At 39.3% G+C, this 19,678-nt stretch overlaps 1 protein-coding gene across 22 annotated transcripts in view; it reads left to right on the top strand.

Moving 5' to 3' along the window:
- USP40 (ubiquitin specific peptidase 40) overlaps positions 1-19,678 on the top strand; it is an 81,685-nt gene that overhangs the window by 53,109 nt on the left and 8,898 nt on the right. For 10 of the 22 annotated variants that reach the window (XR_004969431.1, XM_036319937.1, XM_036319934.1 and 7 more), the window contains 7 exons: positions 3,964-4,000; positions 6,387-6,451; positions 8,633-8,803; positions 11,155-11,281; positions 13,056-13,150; positions 14,397-14,515; positions 17,967-18,032. Coding sequence is in view for 17 of the 22 variants with exons in the window: in XM_036319937.1 (XP_036175830.1) it covers positions 3,964-4,000; positions 6,387-6,451; positions 8,633-8,803; positions 11,155-11,281; positions 13,056-13,150; positions 14,397-14,515; positions 17,967-18,032 (680 nt within the window). In the remaining 5 variants the exon portion in view is untranslated. The other 12 variants (XM_036319944.1, XM_036319938.1, XR_004969432.1 and 9 more) reach the window with 10 other exon arrangements.

Here is a 19,678-nt window from a genome sequence, read left to right as displayed (position 1 = left end):
TCAGCACAGTCCAAAAGTGGAAAACTCTTCAAGAAATCGGCTACAGGGGAGAGGGCCTGTAGGTTAAAAGATCTTGTCTTAGGAGAAACAGCAAGCAGGGCAGGGTGTGGACTTCATTTGGCCCTTAATTCAAATCAGAAGAACTAATAATAGTTTGGAAGAAAGTAGGGAAATTTGAACACTGACTAGATAATTGTTATTAAAGAATTCTTTTTTTTTTTAAATGTCATTGTTTTAGGGTTATTTTTTAAAGGATGTTTATCTTTATGTAAATATTAATAAATGATGTTATATGATAGCTGACATTTGCTTCAAAAGAATCTGGGTTAGGAGAAACCAAGATGGCGGCATAGGTAAACACCAGAAATTGCTGCCTCACATAACCACTTCAAAAATACAACTAAAATACAAAACGGACATCATCCAGAACCACAGGAAGGCTGGCTGAGTGGAAATTCTACAACTAGAAGGAAAGAGAAAAGCACACCGAGACTCAGAGGAGGTGCGGAAGTAAAGTGCAGGTACGGAGGCGCACGTGGAAAGGGCTGGCAACTGAGGACGCGGTTGTTTTTTTCAATTGGGAGGGAGACACAAGCTCCCGACTGCTCTGAACGCCAGTTCCGGGCAGGTCTCTGGGGACCCAGACTCATATGGGGAGAAACTGGACTGTCTGGTATCGGTAGGAACTCGAAGGCGGCTTTCTCTCAGAGGTGCTTGCAGCGATTACCGGGACACTGAGACCCGGGGCCTCTTAGGGCAGAGCTGAGGATCAGCTATAGCTGTTTGCTCCACCCTGTTGATTCCCTGAGACCCCGCCCCACTCAAGCTGTTCGTAGAGGCTTTTGCATATGAATGGCCTGGCCCTTTGCAATCTGAAATTACCTAACAAACTGCAGCTGGGTCAGAGAGACCCAGAACATCCAAAAGAAGGCCCAAGGCCCCATAGCATCTTGCATTGCTTCACAGCTGGGCCTCATCTGGGCACCTCTAAACCCCAAACAAAGAAGAGGAATCTGCAGATCTCTCTGTAGCTCCTGCTGGGTAGCCTCAGGCAGAGGCTAAATTAGCACCTCCTTAGAGATCCAAGAGCAGGATACCCAGTGGTCAGAGTGGGACCATCCAGATTACAACTCCTCAGATCCATAAAGGACACACTCAGGGGGCAGACTCAGTGAGCACCAAAGCCCCACTGAAGCAAGTCTTGCCCCAGAAGGGTGTCTCCAGCACAGAAGTTCTCCCACCATAACCACAGCTGATTCTCACAGACAATTGGCCTGGAGTTCAGTTCCTCCCAGTGATACCAACTACAATCAAGGCTTAACTACAACAAGACTGAGCACACAGCCCACAAAGGGGTGCACCAAGAGTGTCCACCTCAGGTAATGAGGTGGCTGAGCCACTGGGCCCTATAGGACACCTAGCACAGAAAGCCACTCTATCAACACAGGGAAGCATAAAAAATGCGGAGACAAAGAAACAGGTCACAAATGACAGAAATGGAGGAAAGCCAACTACTGGATACAGAGTTCAAAACCACGGTTATAAGGTTTTTCAAGAATTTTCTAGAAACCACTGATAGATTTAGTAAGACCTTTAATAAATCTAGTGAGACCCTCAAGGTTATGAAAAATGATCACCTAGAAATTAAGCATACACTGACTGAAATAAAGAACATTATACAGAGTTCCAACAGCAGACTAGAGCAGCCGTGAGCAAACTACAGCCCGCGGGCCGGATCTGGCCCGTTTGAAATGAATAAAACTAAAAAAAAAAAAAAAAAGACCGTACCCTTTTATGTAATGATGTTTACTTTGAATTTATATTAGTTCACACACACACTCCATCCATGTTTTTGTTCCGGCCCTCCGGTCCAGTTTAAGAACCCATTGTGGCCCTCGAGTCAAAAAATTTGCCCACCCCTGGACTAGAGGATCACAAGAATCAAGTCAAAGATTTGAAATAAGAAGCAAAAAACACCCAACCGGAAAAACAAAAAGAAAAAAGAATCCAAAAATATGAAGATAGTGTAAGGAGCCTCTGGGACAGCTTCAAGCGTACCAACATCCGAATTATGGGGGTGCCAGAAGAAGAGAGAGAGCAAGATATTGAAAACCTATTAGAAGAAATCACGACAGAAAACTTCCCCTACCTGGTGAAAGAAATAGACTTACAAGTCCAGGAAGCGCAGAGAACCCCAAACAAAAGGAATCCAAAGAGGACCACACCAAGACACATCATAATTAAAATGCCAAGAGCAAAAGACAAAGAGAGAATCTTAAAAGCAGCAAGAGAAAGAAAGGCAGTTACCTACAAGGGAGTACCCATACGACTGTCGGCTGATTTCTCAACAGAAACTCTGCAGGCCAGAAGGGAGTGGCAAGAAATATTCAGTCATGAATGCCAAGAATCTACAACCAAGATTACTTTATCCAGCAAAGCTTTCATTCAGAATTGAAGGTCAGATAAAGAGCTTCACAGATAAGGAAAAGCTAAAGGAGTTCATCACCACCAAACCAGTATTATATGAAATGCTGAAAGATATCCTTTAAGAAGAGGAAGAAGGCCGAAACCGGTTTGGCTCAGTGGATAGAGCGTCAGCGTGCGGACTGAAAGGCCCCAGGTTCGATTCCAGTCAAGGGCATGTACCTGGGTTGCGGGCACATCCCTAGTAGGAGATGTGCAGGAGGCGGCTGATCAATGTTTCTCTCCCATCGATGTTTCTAACTCTCTATCTCTCTCCCTTCCTCTGTGTAAAAAATCAATAAAATATATTTTTTTAAAAAAAAAGAAGAGGAAGAAGAAGAAAAGGTAAAGATACAAATTATGAACAACAAATACACATCTATCAACAAGTGAATCTAAAAATCAAGTAAATAAATAATCTGATGAACTGAATAAATTGATGATTATAATAGAATCAGGGGCATAGAAAGGGAGTGCACTGACTATTCTTGGGGGGGGAAGGGTATGGGGTGTGCAGGAAGAGACTGGACAAAAATCGTACACCAATGGGTAAGGACAGGTGGGGTGGGTAAGTGCAGACGGGGGGGGGGGGGTGGGATCCGGGTGAAGGGGAGCTATGGGGGGAAGAAAGAACAACTGTAATAATATGAACAATAAAGATTTAATTAAAAAAAAAAAAGAACCTGGGATACAAGACGAGAAGTGGGTTGGGGTACTGACAAACACGAATGGCTGCAGGAGTGATTGAGACTTGAGGGTCATTTTACGATCCTCTGCATGTGGTTAAAGAGTTCCATGAGAAAACACCTTTTTAGTAAGTTCCTTTACTCTTGTTACATGCTGAAAATATTTTTGGAGTTTTTCATTTTGAGTTTTTCATTTTCACTTGTGGATTCTCTCTTGAATTTGAGTGTTGTGTTTGTTTTTAATTTTAAAGAAAGAAAATCACAAATCTTTACAAAGGAGCGATGTGTGTATCTTTCTGTTCTCATCGCAGGCAAACTTGTTCCCACCACACCACCGAAACAGCTCTTACCAAGTGCAGCGGGCAGTTCTCAGTCTTCATCTCTCTCCCTCTCTCTCGGCAGCATGGTATATACGTGATGACTGTTCCTTGCAGCTCTTCAGATTTCCCTTCCTACCCCTTCTCAGTTTGCTACTTCCTCTTCTCTCCAGCTATGAGCACCTTAGGGTTCAATTAGACTGGATCTCACCTCAAAATTCCAGGCTTACATAACCAGCTGCTACATGGTTGTTTGATTGTCATCCCAAATTACAACACACCCACAACAGCATTCCTGTTCTTCTCTCAAAGCATAACTGGGGTTTTTCCCTCCAGCTCTTAGGAAGGAGAGCTTATTCGGTCATCTTCTTAACTATGTGTATTATCTATTTGATCAGACTTAAATAGGCCCCAGGATCCAAAGAGGTTGTTTCTTTCAATACTGTAACTCTGAAACAGGAAACTAATGAACATACTTTTTTTTTTTTTTTTTACAGTGTTTGAAGATAATGCTGGAGAAATTTGGCCTACCAGGTAAGTTACAGGCCATGATGATCTAGAATCTTATCCACATCCTTGACTTATAAGAAAGTACTTACAAGCCTAATGAAAATGTTTCAGCCCTTTTTTTCTCAGGGTTATCTGTTACACTTTATATCTGTGTGTACATAATAAGTTCTCCTGATTCTGTTTGCAAGCTGGAAGAACACTAGTTGTAAATTAGCTGACCACTGAGGATCCAACAAAAACATAAAAGAGATGAAGTTAAGATTACCTTGTGGAATCACTCCAATCTTTCGCTGGTTTTGTTTAAACCTCATTGATTCAGAATGTTGGTGATTGTGCTTCATACCTGTGTGTTTTAGTATAGATTAGGGAATGTCATATGAATGAACACACAAATGCAGGATGTCTGAAGTAGCTACCAGGGGAACCCAGCCAGCGAGCATCACACTACTTTCATTGGAGTGCTTTGCCACTCTCTGACTGCATTCGTTGTCTGGAAGGGAAGGTAATGTGCTCTGGAGCTTCTATGCATTGTCCCATTTCATCTTGACAACAGTGTTCCCAGCAGGGATCATCCTCGTTCCCATTTTACAGAGGACGGGACAGAGGCTGAGAATGGTTAAATGGCTTGCCCAGAGTCACACAGCAAGTGTAATTTACACAGCCTCTCTGATTTCAGAACCCGAGTTCTTTCCATCTTGCTGTGCTATGAAGTAATGGTGTTCACTTTTAACTTACTGGTGTGTTTGCAAAAAATATACATACTTAGATTAAGTTAAATATTCTTGTAAATCTTAACTGTATTTTTTTTTAAATATATTTTATTGATTTTTTACAGAGAGGAAGGGAGAGAGATAGAGAGTTAGAAACATCGATGAGAGAGAGAAACATCAATCAGCTGCCTCCTGCACATCTCCTACTGGGGATGTGCCCGCAACCAAGGTACATGCCCTTGACTGGAATCGAACCTGGTACCCTTCAGTCCGCAGGCTGATGCTCTATCTACTGAGCCAAACTGGTTTCGGCCTTAACTGTATTTAAAACTAGAATTAATGACAAAAAGGGTCTGCAAAGAAGAGTATTGGGATTCAAAACCTATGGCCTATGCAGGATGAATATGAGATATAGGTTTATTCCTCTGGCTGTAGTTTCTTTCAGTGGGTGGGGGAATTGACTATTTTTAAGATGTTGCTGTTTAACTTAATAACCAGGATTTTCAATTTCCACTCGACTCGGCTCCCTTCAAAAAATTTTCTTCCCATTTCCTCAGTGCAGCAAGCATGTGAAAAACAGAAATTTAATTAGACTGTTTACATTTATAAGTGTTGTTATACCAACTTTATTAAATGTATTCCAAAAGTACTATTTTTCGTTAGATTAACCGCTAATTGGATAGCACCAGTTTTGCTGAACACATTATCAGTTGCTGAGCAATGTTAGCATATACTTTCAGCCAAGACAGTGAAATGAAACTTAACTTCTGTACTTATATGTATATGTACATATATTTATACTCATGTGTGATATGTGTATACATGTAAACAAAGGCATAACATAGCTATCATGTAATAGTAGCAAGTGTTTTCATTTGCAAATATATAATTACTAGAGGCCCGGTGTGAAATTTGTGCACTGGAGGGGATGTCCGACTGCCAGTTTAGGCCCGATCACAATCCGGGACTGCTGGCTCTTAACCGTTCACCTGCCTGCCTGCCTGATAATCCCTAACCACTTCTGCCTACCAGCCTGATCACCCCCTAACCACTCTGCCAGCCTGATCGACGCCTAACTGCTCCCCTGCCAGCCCAATTGCCCCCAACTGCCCTCCCCTGCCGGCCATCTTGTGATGACATGGGCATGGCCATCTTGTGACCACATAGGGGCGGCCATCTTGTGTGCAAGGGTGTGATAGTCAATTTGCATATTACCTCCTTATTATATAGGATACACAGTTATACATCTATTCTTGGTGGAATAGGAGATTAACCAAATTGGGGAAACAACTTATTTTTCATGCTCTGGAAGAGAGAATGTTATTTTAAATATATATTTTTATTGATTTCATTTTTTAAAATATATTTTTATTGATTTCAGAGAGGAAAGGAGAGGGAGAGATAGAAACATCATGATGAGAGAGAATCATTGATCAGCTGCTTCCTGTCCTACACTGGGATCAAGCCCACAACCCAGGCATGTGCCCTGACTGGGAATCAAACTGTGACCTCCTGGTTCATAGGTTGACATTCAACCACTGAGGCACACCAGCCAGACGAGGGAATTTTTTAAAAAAAATTAGTTAATTATTAGATCAAATCCCATTCAATTTTCATTTACCCAGAAGGGTCATTCCTGACAAACTCTTAAAACACATTCTTGTGAATTTTTTTTCATTCTGATTCTGCTTCTTTCACAGGTGATACGTGGCACTTAAGGAAAATGGATTGGTGCTATGAAGCTGGGGAGCCTTTGTGTGAAGAAGTAAGGTTATTTTTATATATTTCACTCTTTAAAATGATTGTGTTTATATGGTATTTTCATTCAGGATACTCATCCTAACTCATGAATAAATTCTAGAGAAAGATTTAATTTGTTTAGGATTCAAAAATGTATACATGCATCTACCTTTACTCTTCCCTCCCTGTAGTTATTTGAGAGCATTCAGAGAGAAGGTCTCAGCCAAGTGGGACTATTTCTGACATCTGTGTTAAGTCCTCTTTTGGTAAGAGAGTGTGTTCCTGGGAATGGTGGTTCTTCATTAGAAAGCAGAGAACTTTAGCGAACAGAAGACATTTGAACTAATGAAAGAATTTGGAGATACACTCTGAATTTTGAAACCTGAATATTTTAATCTCTGAGTTGATGGCAGAATTCATCTTACCAACCAATCACTTAGGCTCTGTTCTTAACTACATCTCTAGATCCAGCCAAACTCTTAGGGTAGCCTTAGGAACGGTTGTATCACAGGATAGGTGGGGTCTGGTTAATCTTACCCAAATAGCATCCAACCTCACAGCATTAGAAGTAGACCCAAAATGAAGCTTTGTGAGAACGTTTAGACAGTGAAACGTGGTCAGCTACCCCTCCCCTATCTGCCTGCTTCTGTTCAGTAATATACAGTGGCAGTGAACATCAACAGAGGTTGATTGAAGCAGGTGTACTGGGGTCATCCCTCAAACACTCTGTGCTGTGTCGTGGTCAATAACAGTATGGAGAGAGGACCCTCTTGAATCTTGGACAGGAATTTGACTGCCCAGAGTAAGAAGTGGACCTAAAGAATCTTTAGGCCCTACCCGATGTGGCTCAGTGGATAGAGTGTCAGCCTGTGGACTAAAAGGTCCTGAGTTCTATTCCGGTCAAAGGCACATGCCTGGTTGCAGGCTCAATCCCCAGTAGGGGACGTGCAGGAGGCAGTCGATCAATGAGTCTGTCTCATCGTTGATGTTTCTATCTCTCTCTTCCTCTCCCTTCTTCTCTGAGATCAATAAAAATATATTATAAAAAAAAAAAAAGAATCTTCAGGACATACTAGTATAGTTTGGATGTCGAGAGTAATATGTAGTCACATAGTTTCCAGATTTTCTTCTCTATTAAGTCCCAAATTGGTATCAAACAGTTCTAAAACTGTCTAGAGCAAACTCATTACCCTCAAAATTGCTTTCTCTTCCCGATGTGCTGCCTGTCTTTCCCATCCTGATCTTTTTCAGCCTGAAATGTGGCCAATCCAACTTACCTGCCGCCTTCTTGTTTGGGCTCGGCCTTCAAAGGCCTGTCAGTTTTTCCACTCCTTCCTGAGTCCACTGCTGGCCTCCTGGTTCAAGCCATTTATTTTTCCTTTTACCTAAATTATTGCAACTGGCCTCCCTGAGCCCAGGTGTTTCCCACTTCAGTGTGTTATGCATGTAGCAGCCAGATTGATTTTCAAAAACTCCTCCTCAGAAGTCTTGAGTGGCTGTTTACAAAGGAACTAAAAGCTCCCTTTTTTCTATTCCACATCCCTTTGATCTGTGACCACCCTACCCATCCTTCCCCGCCCCGCCCCCCCCCCCCGTTACTCTGATACTGTCCACTCTAATCAGTCTAGTCTAAGCTCTTCCCTAACCAAGCCATACTTATTCTTTTTTAAAAAAAATATATTTATTGATTGATTTCAGAGAGGAAGGGAGAATGAGAGAGATAGAAACGTCAATGATGAGAGAGAATCATTGATCGGCTGCTTCCTGCATGCCCCGCACTGGGGATTGAGCCCGCAACCCAAGCTTGTGCCCTTGGCCGGAATCGAACCTGGGACCTTTCAGTCCGCAGGCTGACAGTCTATCCACTGAGCCAAGCCGGCTAAGGCCCATACTTATTCTTGACATGACCTTGACTTTGTTCGCTTTTTCATGAGAAATTCCTTCTCTTGTTTCATTCACCTTTCTAAATCCAACGAATCTTTTTAGGTTGGACTAAACCGTCATTTTCTGTAAATCAGTCTCATTATTTAACTAAAATGTCATCTTCTGTAAATCAGTCTCATTATTTCTCACCTCTCCCTTTCCTCTAATCTTCTATGATACTTACAGTTCCTACTCATAATTTGATATATAATAATAGACTGTTTTATAAGCCTATTTTCTATTCAACATCTGCTTTATCATTTATTCATTTATTTATTTCAAGGGTAATAGAGGCATAGGGTTCACAAACAAAAGTCCAGTGGTCTGTTTGTTCCTTGCAGAAGTCACAAGTAACAAAAAAGAATTTCCATATTCCCAGGATGCAACACTGAAAGAGCTTATGCTATGTTCTGGAGACACTCTGCTTTTAACGGAAGGAAAACTTCCTTCTCCGGTAAGACTTTGCTTCCAATAGACACTGTGAATAATGGTTATTGTTGTCTCTGTCAACAGTCAGAAAGAGAACAAAGAACTTACCCCAAAGTCTACCAGACACAGCCATCATATTTTACATGTTAGGTATTTCCTTCCTATAAAATCAGTTGTATATACAGTTTTATTTTCTACCTTTTCTATTTAATTTGTGAACCTGAAACAGTTATAATGTATGACTTATCACAGTTTAATTCACTTTTTATCTTCATTGTTGGAAATTTATCTTATTTTAAATTTTTTCTTATAATAGTACTTAAAAACGAAATCGTCTTCAGATAGTTCTAAAGATGGAATTAACAAGTCAAAGGGCATGAACTTTTTAAAGACTTGAGAATGTATGTTGCCAAATTGTTTTCCCAGAGAGTTGTACTAGATTTACAGTCCTACCAGCAGATATGAGGGCTCTTTTCCCTCCTCTTTCATAAACACTGCATGTTCCCATTTTCTAAACCCATTAATTACTTATTTGTATTTTTAATGTGTACACATGTAAAGATTTTTTTTTTAAAAGTTGACCCCAAACTCCAGTACTCTGATATCCATTAGCTTATGATTAGAAGATTCACACAGCCTAGAAGGCTATATAAAATGAAAAACAAAAGTTTCTTCTATGTCTTTCTCCCCAGAAAGAGCCACAATTAACTTACTTGTCCTTTCAAGAAGAAAAGTGATACCTGTTTGTATGCTGAGTGTAAATATATGCATATATATTTAAAGTTTCCATACAGGGGATCATATTCCATACAGTGTTTTATATCTGTTGGTTTTTTCAGCACATACAGACCTACCTTATTCTTTTCCATGACTTCATGAAATTCTGTGGTATTTTACATACATGTTCTTTAAAGTTAATATTTGAATTGGTAATACTCATTATACAAAATTCAAAGTGTATAAAAAGCTGAGCCAGGAAAAATAACTATCCTCCCTGCCCCCCAGCCACTCAGTGTGTCCCTCCAGAGGTAGCCAGATGCCTCTGTGTCAACACACAAGTAAGTCTGTGTGTGTACATAGCGCATATATACATATTTGTTATCCATATATAGGAGTGGATAAAAGGTTTACAATTATGAGTACATGAAATACAAAATTATTCTTGTATTATTATTTACTAATTTATTGTTTGCATTGCAACTGTAAACCCACCTTTGCCCACCCACCTTGATGTGTAGCAATACACATCAACTCATCTCATTCTATAGGTGGTATCTATATCTCCCATTGTATGGAGGTACTATAATTTAACCAATCTCTTTCAAAGAAGATTTCGGTTGCTTACAGTCTTTTGTTAATATAAATGACACTGCAAAAAATATTATAAATGTCCATTTATCTACAGAATTCCTAGACCTACCACTCTATTCTGCTGCCATCAACAATTGGCAGTGACTGTCTTTGAACCTGTGACTTTGTCTCAGGGCTCGTCCATCAGAAGGCAAATTCTCACCATGGATGGCAGGTCTAGGGCGTGGCATTTAAATTATGACAATTTCAAATTACTCTCCAAAAACTCTGCTGCAAGTTTATACTTCTGCCACCAATTTACCCATATTTTCAACAACATACAGAATATTATTAAACTTTCTGGTTTTTGACAGTCTGATACGTAAAAAAATAGAATTTTGTTTTTCTGATTTATACTTACTTATTTCATTGAATGGAGGTTGAGTGTTTATTAATCTTCACCTACTTAATAAACAAGTTATTTTAATATGCATTTCTTGAAATATATATTTAAAATATTTTACATGGTTTTTTCACATTCTCATCTTCTGTAACATCTTTAATCCCTAATAAAACTATTAAAGTTCTTTACTAACAGACAAAAAAGGTTAGTGAAGAACCAGTTACATTAGTAAAACTAAAATTACAAGACAGGTTTAAGGAAATGTGCTTATTTCCTGTAGTGTGTGTACAGGAATCCAGCTTAGACCATTAGGCTGTTGATTCTCTCAAGTTCCCCTGGGAACTCGAATGAATGAAAACAGCCGGACCTGGGGCCTTGCTGCTCTCACGGGGCCTGAATATATTTATATAGTTGGTTCTGTCAAACATTTTCTATTTTGTTTATACTGTTCATGTCTGTAACTAGTGAGCTACTTCTAAACAATGAACATTTAGTCTTATTTTTATCACTTAAACTTTTTGATTGTAAAAACAAAAGTGTAATATATAGCAGTTATACATCTGAAAGGAAAAACAATAAGTTTGGGAACACTTTTTGTCAAGATGTTCCTCTTTATGGAAGTAGCAATGGAAGTTCACTTAATCTGTGTACCTCACAGCAGTGAGAAATGCTCCCTTCTCCAGGGTCTCCTGAACGTGCCCATCTGGTGGTACCAGCCTCCGGGGCCCAAGAGTCAGGGGAAGAGACACCTGGACCAGACGAACTGTACTCCTTCTCAAGGCGGGGTCTGGAGAGCTACTTCCACCCCAGGTGAGACCAACAGAATCGCAGTGGCCTACGTGTCCTAAAGAAAATAGAACGACTGCTTCTGCTCTGAGGGCAAATGACATTTATTTCTTTTTTTAAATGTACGGTTGAAAATCAACCTATTTATTCCACAAGTCACTCCAAAGCAGTAACACCATCCTTTTATGCAGTGCTTTAAAACCAACCATTCGCTATAAGGTACAATTTGTTAAAGTCTTTATGTCAGTATATTTTTTCAAGGAATTTTTATGCCCTCTCTCAGGGTTCTCCTGGTAGACTAGGATATGGAGGCAGCTGGGACAGAGGCAGGGCTGGAGTCTGTCCCCTGCACCCTGTACCCTGCACCCTTCACCGCTCCCTCCCCACCCCCGCCCCCCCCCCCCCTGAACTGCCTGCAGGGCATTCCACACCCTCACTGCCTTCTGAACAGTATATATGCTCTGCTTTACTTGTAAGTGGTTTCTCCACAGACAAAATTCAGCACATGTCACGATGAGCAAGAAATCACAGGCAGCGAGTTTGATTTTCCATTGTCAACAGTGGGTTTCCATTTCGTTATAAAGAAAACACCAATCAGTCTCCTTTGTAACTGTAGATATATTATTAGGATCAACTCTTTATATATTGTTAATCATGCTTTATTTAGTTATTTAGCTTTGTTTTGGGGGGGGGGTAAAGTATTATATACTTATATTTCTTTTTTATCCTTAAACCTCAGTATTGAAACTACTAAAAATGAATCAATCAAGTTCTTCTCTCCTTACTCTTTGAAGTTAAGAATACATGTTTAGACCAATAAAATAATTTCATGTTGAATTAGCTATGAAATTAGCATTAAGTTATTTTTTGGTTGGGTCATATTAGATGTGTTAACTAATTCTAAAAATGCTATGGTAATAGAATAATAGTTACATATAGAGTTGGCTACAAACATAAAAAGTGTGTTTAATTAGTGAGTTTTTCCATGAAAGTGAAGAAACAGGATCATTGTTTGATAGTCCTTCTTTATATAACAATACATGAGAAACATTTTTAAATCCGGAGTTTCCAAAAAGTATCTGTTAGCATTTGGTGTCCTTGAGATACAAGAAAAACCATTCATGAAGCTTTTTGTTTTAACTTATTTACAATCTAATTTTGTTGTATATTAGCAGTGTGCCCAACAATAAACTAAGAGATTTAATTAAAGCAAAATGAGTTAAATTATTCTGAATTTTAAATTTAGTTGCCAAACTTTTATACCCAGGATTTTAGATGAGATAGCGTTTTATTTCCCCCTTTTTATAACAAATGTAGAAGGCCTTCTTACTCTCAAGGACTCTGTCAGTAAACATCAACCACATGACACCCACCCTGCCACATACTTGACAGACAATGAGCATGCAGGTCTGCCCTCCCCTGACTGTCGTAGTCTTTATACACGCGCAAGAAAACAGACAGAGAAACAGGTGGGATAGGTGTGATATGAGAAAGAAACAGGATGGTGATACAAAGAATAAGGGCAAAGTACTCTTTGCGGAAGGAGTATCAAAAAGAACGTTCTAGTAGACACATGTGTGAAATTCCTCAAACCCCCACCAGTGAGAAAGCCATGGTCCTGTGCCAATAGCTTCCTCCCCTCCAAAGGCAGGAGGCCTGAATTGGAGGAACCGATTCTGAGTTACATGAATGGAATTGTATTAAAAGTATTTACAACATCAAAACATGGCATATATTTTAAAAATATGAAATAAATGCATTTAAGCTCCTTTCTAACATCTGGCTCTGTCCTCTGCAGGTGCTGCTGGTGATGTGCATGCGGATGTTCCCCTCCGCTACCTGGGAGACGTCAAAATCTCAGAAGATGCCACCCTAGGGGAGCTGAAGGCTCAGGTCAGACTTCTTCCTGCAGCGTACCTGAGTGGGGGTCTGGCTGCTTCCAGTGAGATATTAATCTATTCTTCTATCTCCTCTTCCCTCACTTACAGTCTGTTCTGATATGGCATGTGTTACATGCCATGTTTAGTGGTAAGTAGCCAGCAGGCGACACGCACACGGCTCAGCTCCCTGGTCTTCTTTTCCACCAGCTGCCCTTGCGGCTCTCATTCCTCCTCCTCTGACAGGCATGCTGTGCTTTCATTCAAATATACCCTCAGTGACTTGCGGCTTATGTTTATTTTTACCTTTTAGGTAAACATGATTTATTGAAACATTTGTAAAACATTCAGTTTAACCTTTACATTGTTTTTGTATCATTGTGATCCATGTGTTATATGTTGTTAAAGAGACAGTATCCATTTCCCAGGTCAGAATATCAGCTTTATGTCAGATTATAGTGTCTTCTTGTGTGTTAATATTCATAGAGAAAGAGTGTTTTGTCCAAATGGAAAGACTAAATTGAATACAACACTAAATGTTTCAGAAGCATCTTACTACTGTTGGACTGAAGTGAGCATCCCTTCTTCCTCTGGGAAAAATGTGGGGGCAGACAATAAGAGTATCAGTCACTAACGTTTGACCTGTGTCCTCAAAAAAAAGCAGATGGTTTAATTATCATGAGACCAAGTAGGAAGAGACCTGTTTTCCTCATACTGGATTGAAAGATACAAAGTTGCTGTTTTTAGGTTAAAATGGATGAATATTGGCCATTTTATATACTGCAACCTAAATAATATAAATAATTGCCTACTCCTCTAGAATTAGTGCATCAGTTTGGGGCTAGCAGTAGGATCCAAAGATACTGAAATATTTCAGAATCAAAAGATACTTCTTGGGCCATGCAGACCCTGCTGGAGAATCACAGGATGGATGTAGACGAGGCCCTTGCTTCCTCTACAGTGACCTCTTCTCTTGTGAGTTAGACTCATCTAAAAATTAATTTTAAAGTTTCATTTTCTAAAACATTCTGATCAAAAAAGAGTTTTGGGCTCAGATTTAGAAATCGAAAACTCACTTCTCTCTCAGCTGATTAGTTTGAGTTAGTTCTGGGAATGTTTCAGTAGATAGTACCATTACTCAAGATACTCTTTCCCTCAGATGTTCTTGTATAGTGCTTCATTTCTTCCTAAAGCAGTATCTTTTTAAGAGTGCCTTTCCAAACCCTCAGGCAAATTTCTACAAATGCCTGTTTCTTTTCTAGGCTATGACCTTGCCCTCCTTGTCGGAGTTTTTCATCCCGTCCCCTGCCTTCCTCAGAGCCTGGACAGTGGACAGTAAGCGCCCTGGGAGGCTTTTACGAAAAAACCAGCAGCAGCTCAGGTGGGTTCCTTGTTGAATTCAGTAACAAAGCCCGACCCTGGCAATTCCACATGTCAACTGGGTGACGCTTCTTACCATAAATCAAACTCTGGAACAGCTTCAGTTTCCATATTAAGTACAAAATGTAGCTTCATGTAAGTTTACTATGTTCCAGAGACTGTGAACAGAATTCTGAGTGTTTTTTTTCTAGCTTTATTAAGCTGTAACTGATATAACATTGTGTAAGTTAAGGCATACAGTGTGTTGATTTGATACACATACATTGTAAAACTAGCACCACCATAGCATTAGCTGACACCTGTATCACATCACATAATTTCTTTTTCATGGTGAGAACATTTAATATCTATTCTCTCAGCCCCTGGTAACTACCGTTCTGGTGCCTATTGCTATGGGTTTGGCTTTTTCAGATTCTACAATAAATAAATATTATACAGTATTTGTCTTTCTCTGTCTGACTTAATCTTATTATAGTGCCCTGAGGGTCCATCCATGTTGTCACAAACAACAGCATGTCTTTCTTTCTTGTGGCTGAAAATAGCTGTGTGTGTTTGTGTGTACACACTTCATCTTTATCCATTCGTTTGTTTGTTGGTGGACATTTAGGTTGCTTCCATATCTTAGCTGTTGTGAATAATGCTGCAATGAACATGGGAGTGCAGGTATTTCTTTGATAGCCTGTTTTCATTTCCTTTCTCATTGATATCCTGAAAAAGTAGGATTGCTGGATCATTTGGTATGGTAGTTCTATTTTTAATTTTTTGAGGAACCTTCATACTGTTTTTTCACAATGGATGTATCAGTTTACATTCCCACCAATAGTACACAAAGGTTCCCTGTCTTCCACATCCTCACCAGTACTTATCTCTTGGGTTTTTTTTATTATTTGTTTACTAGAGGCCCAGTGCATGAAATTCGTGCATGGGGTCGGGGTGGGGGGAGGCGGGGGGAGGTAGTGGGAAGGGTGTCCCTCAGCCCAATCTGCATCCTCTCCAATCTGGGACATCCCTCTCACAATCTGGCACTGCTGGCTCCTAACTGTTCACCTGCCTGCCTGCCTCATTGCCCCTAACCGCTCCCCTGCCGGCGATCGCCCCCAGCTGCCCTCCCCTGCTGGCCATCTTGTGGTGACATCGCGTGAGGGCATGATGCCACCTAGGCTTTTATTATATAGGATAATAACCATTCTAATAGGTGTGAGGTGAAAACTAGTGGTTTTGATTTGCATTTTCCTGATGACTAGTGTAGGATGTTGAGCGCCTTTTCATGTACCTATTGGCTGTTAGTTTATATTCTTTAGAAAAATGTCTATTCATTTCCTCTATTTTTTTTAATCAAATTGGGGGTTTTGCTATTGAGTTGTATGGATTTTTTATATATTTTGGGTATTAACCCCTTATCAGGTATATGATTTGCAAATACTTTCTCCCAGTTCATAGGTTGCCTTTTTATTTTGTTGGTTTCCTTTGCTGTGCAGAAGCTTTTTAGTTTAATATAGTCCCACTTGTTTATTTTCACTTTTGTTGCCTTTGCTCTTAGTGAAATCCAAAGAATCATTGCCAAGACCAATGTCAAGGAACTTAGGAGCTCTGTTATTTTTCTAGGAGTTTTATAGTTTCCAGTCTTAGGTTCAAGTTTTTAATCTATTTTGAGTAGATTTTGTGTATGGTGTAGTAAGATAGTGGTCCACTTTTCCCAGCACCATTTATAGAAGAGAGTATTCTTTCCCCATTGTATTTTCTTGGTGCCTTTGTTGTAAGTTAATTAAGCATATATGTGGATTTATTTCTGGGGTCTCTATTGTATTCCATAATAGATCTATGTGTCTGTTTTTATGCCAGTACCATAATGTTTTGATTATTATAGCTTCATAATATAATTTCATACAAATTCCATACAAATTTTAGGATTGATTTTTCTATTTCTGTGAAAAATGCCATTGACATTTTAATAGGGTTTGTATTTTACTTGTGGAACTCTTTGGGTAGTATGAACATTTTATCAGTATTCTTCTAGTGCATGAATACGGGATATCTTTCCATTTGTGTTTTGATCAATTTCCTTCATCGATGTCTTACAGTTTTCAGTCGACAGGCCTTTCACCTCCTTGGTTAAATGTATTCCTAAGCATTTTATTCTTTTGGATGCTGTTGTAAAATGGAACCTTCTCTTTCTGATAGCTGAGAGTGTATGAAATGTAGCTAGCTGACTTTTGTATGTTGATTTTGTATCCTGCAAGTTTATTTATTAGTTTTAATAGGTTTTTTTGGTATAGGGTTTAAGGTTTTCTAAATATAACCATGTCATCTGCAAATAGAAAGTTTAACTTCTTCCTCTTACATAATTGCTCTGACTAGAACTTCCAGTACTACAGAATAACAGTGGCAAGAGCAAGCATCTTGATCATAGGAGAAAATCTTTCAGCTTTTCACCACTGAGTATGTTAACTGTGGGCTTGTCATATATGATCTTTCTCATGTAATTTCCTCTATATCCAGTTTGTTGAGTTTTTAACATGAAAAGATGTTGAATTTAGTCAAATGTATTTTCCTGCATCTATTGAGGTGATCAGATTTTATCCTTCATTCTGTTAATGTGGTATGTCACACTAGTTGATTTGCAGATATTTGACACAACCTAGCCATCTCTAGCATAACTCCCATTTGATCATGGTATATGATCCTTGTAATGTATTATTGAATTCAGTTTGCTAATTTGAGGATTTTTGTATCTATGCTCCTCAGGGATATTAGCCTGTAATTTTCTTTTCTTAAAGTGTCCTTGTCTGGCTTTGATATCAGTGTAGTGCTGCCCTCATAAAATAAGTTTGAAAGAGTTTGAGAAGGATTACTATTCTTTTTTAAACATCTGGTAGACTTCATCAGTGAAAACCATCTGGTCCTAGACTTTTCTTGGTTGGGAGATTTGTGATTTTTTATTCAATTTCCTTAGTAATAATTTGTATTTTCTATTTCTTCATGATTCATCCTTGTAGGTTACATGTTCCTAGGAATTTACCCATTTCTCCTAAGTTTTCCATTTTGTTGGAGTATAATTGTTCATAGTAGTATTAAAGTTATATATATATATATACATATATATATATGTATGTATGTATATATATATATATATATATATATATATATATATATATTATTGATTTCAGAGAGGAAGGGAGAGGGAGAGATAGAAAAATCAATGATGAGAGAGAATCATTGATCGTCTGCCTCTTGCACGCCCCCTACTTGGGATTGAGCCTGCAACCTGGGCATGTGCCCTTGGCCAGAATCGAACCCAGAACCCTTCAGTCCACACACCGACACTATCCACTGAGCCAAACCAGCTAGGGCCATAGTCGTCTTAAATGTATAATACTTTGCTTATTAAGACAGCTTAAAATTGACAAAAGAATGTTTTAAAAAATTAAATGTCACTATTATTTTATTATCAGGGAATATAAGTTGGGGAGGAGAACTGAGATCTGCTTAGAACCCCTTCAGAAAGAAGAACACTTAGGGTAAGAATTCCATGTCTTATCACAGTGGGTGGCTTCTCAGTAGTATGGCAGATTAAAACAGATTTTGTTCTGTGTAACATGGAACCCATTTTCCATAGAAATTAGACTTGTTCAGTAAGTCCAAGTGCACACTAAGGCCACTCAGTCTTGAAAGACAAGCAGGATGCTGTGTTCCGCTCTGTTGATGCAGGTGGAGAGTCTGAAGTCAAACTGCCTTATAGCACCTCTCACTCTGGCCCTTCATTCTACTTTTTTCATCCTAATATCAAACCTGACATATTATGTCTCCCACTACTAGGATGTAATCTTTGCGAGAGCAAGTACTTTGTTTTTTGGTCATGGCTGTATCCCCAATATCTAGAACAGTGTCTTTGTCATAGTCAAAGTATTTATTTATTTATTTATTTATTTTATATTTTATTGATTTTTTACAGAGAGGAAGGGAGAGAGATAGAGTTAGAAACATCGATGAGAGAGAAACATCGATCAGCCGCCTCCTGCACATCTCCTACTGGGGATGTGCCCGCAACCCAGGCACATGCCCTTGACCGGAATCGAACCTGGGATCTTTCAGTCCACAGGCCGACGCTCCATCCACCGAGCCAAACCGGTTTCGGCGTCAAAGTATTTTTTGAATAAAGAAGCACCCCAAAGTTTCTTTCTATTATTTTTTCACTATAGAAGAATCTTTTAATTTTTATTTTTTTAATATTTTACTGATTTTTTACAGAGAGGAAGGGAGAGAGATAGAGAGTTAGAAACATCAATGAGAGGGAAACATCGATCAGCTGCCTCCTGCACACCCTCTACTGGGGATGTGCCTGCAACCAAGGTACATGCCCTTGACCGGAATCGAACCTGGGACTCTTCAGTCCGCAGGCCGACGCTCCATCCGCTGAGCCAAACTGGGTAGGGCTAGAAGAATCTTTTATATTGTACGCCATAAGTGCATGTAGACGCAAGTGGCAGACCTTCCCCACATGTGTCTGTTAAAAAAAAATGTCTTCCCTAAGTGGCAGCCCTGACCAACTTTAAAATCATTTTTCATGAGAATTTTCAGCTGAGAATATTCAAGAACACGTGAATTGTAATATATTTATAATATTCATTGCAAATTGATTTTTTAAATTAAATTCAAAATGTCATGGCGTGTGGGGATGGTTTCCATTTTGGACGCGTGGCAGTTAACTGAATAAGCCGTCTTTGTTAGCATCACCGAGTGTTAAGATTCCTTCACCTGACATCCAGTAACTTTGATCGCACTCTTTCAGCCACACTGACCTTCATGTGATGTGACTGTCTTAATACAAATTGTGTTACCAGTAGCTTCTCGGGGGGATTTCTGGATCACATGATATGGACATTTTAAACCTTTTAAAATAAATTATTCCTTTCCAGATAAGTGATATCAATTTATGTTCACACAGTGTTTCTGAGTATTTACTTCACCTCATCCTCAAATCAACATTGAATATTGTCATTGTTTAAAGGTTTGCTTCATTGCTTTGATTGCTACTAAGATTGGGCATTTTTTTCAAAGGCTTGTGAGCCATTTGTAGTTTGTGAATTCTTTCATACATTTTGCCTGTTCTAATGGGGTCTAACGTGTGTGAGCTCTTTCTGCATGTCTGTTTTAAGCAGGATCT

Source organism: Myotis myotis, unplaced genomic scaffold, assembly GCF_014108235.1.
Source record: "Myotis myotis isolate mMyoMyo1 unplaced genomic scaffold, mMyoMyo1.p scaffold_m19_p_8, whole genome shotgun sequence".
Classification (NCBI taxonomy): Eukaryota; Metazoa; Chordata; class Mammalia; order Chiroptera; family Vespertilionidae; genus Myotis; species Myotis myotis.
This window is presented reverse-complemented; position numbering and strand designations above follow the sequence as displayed.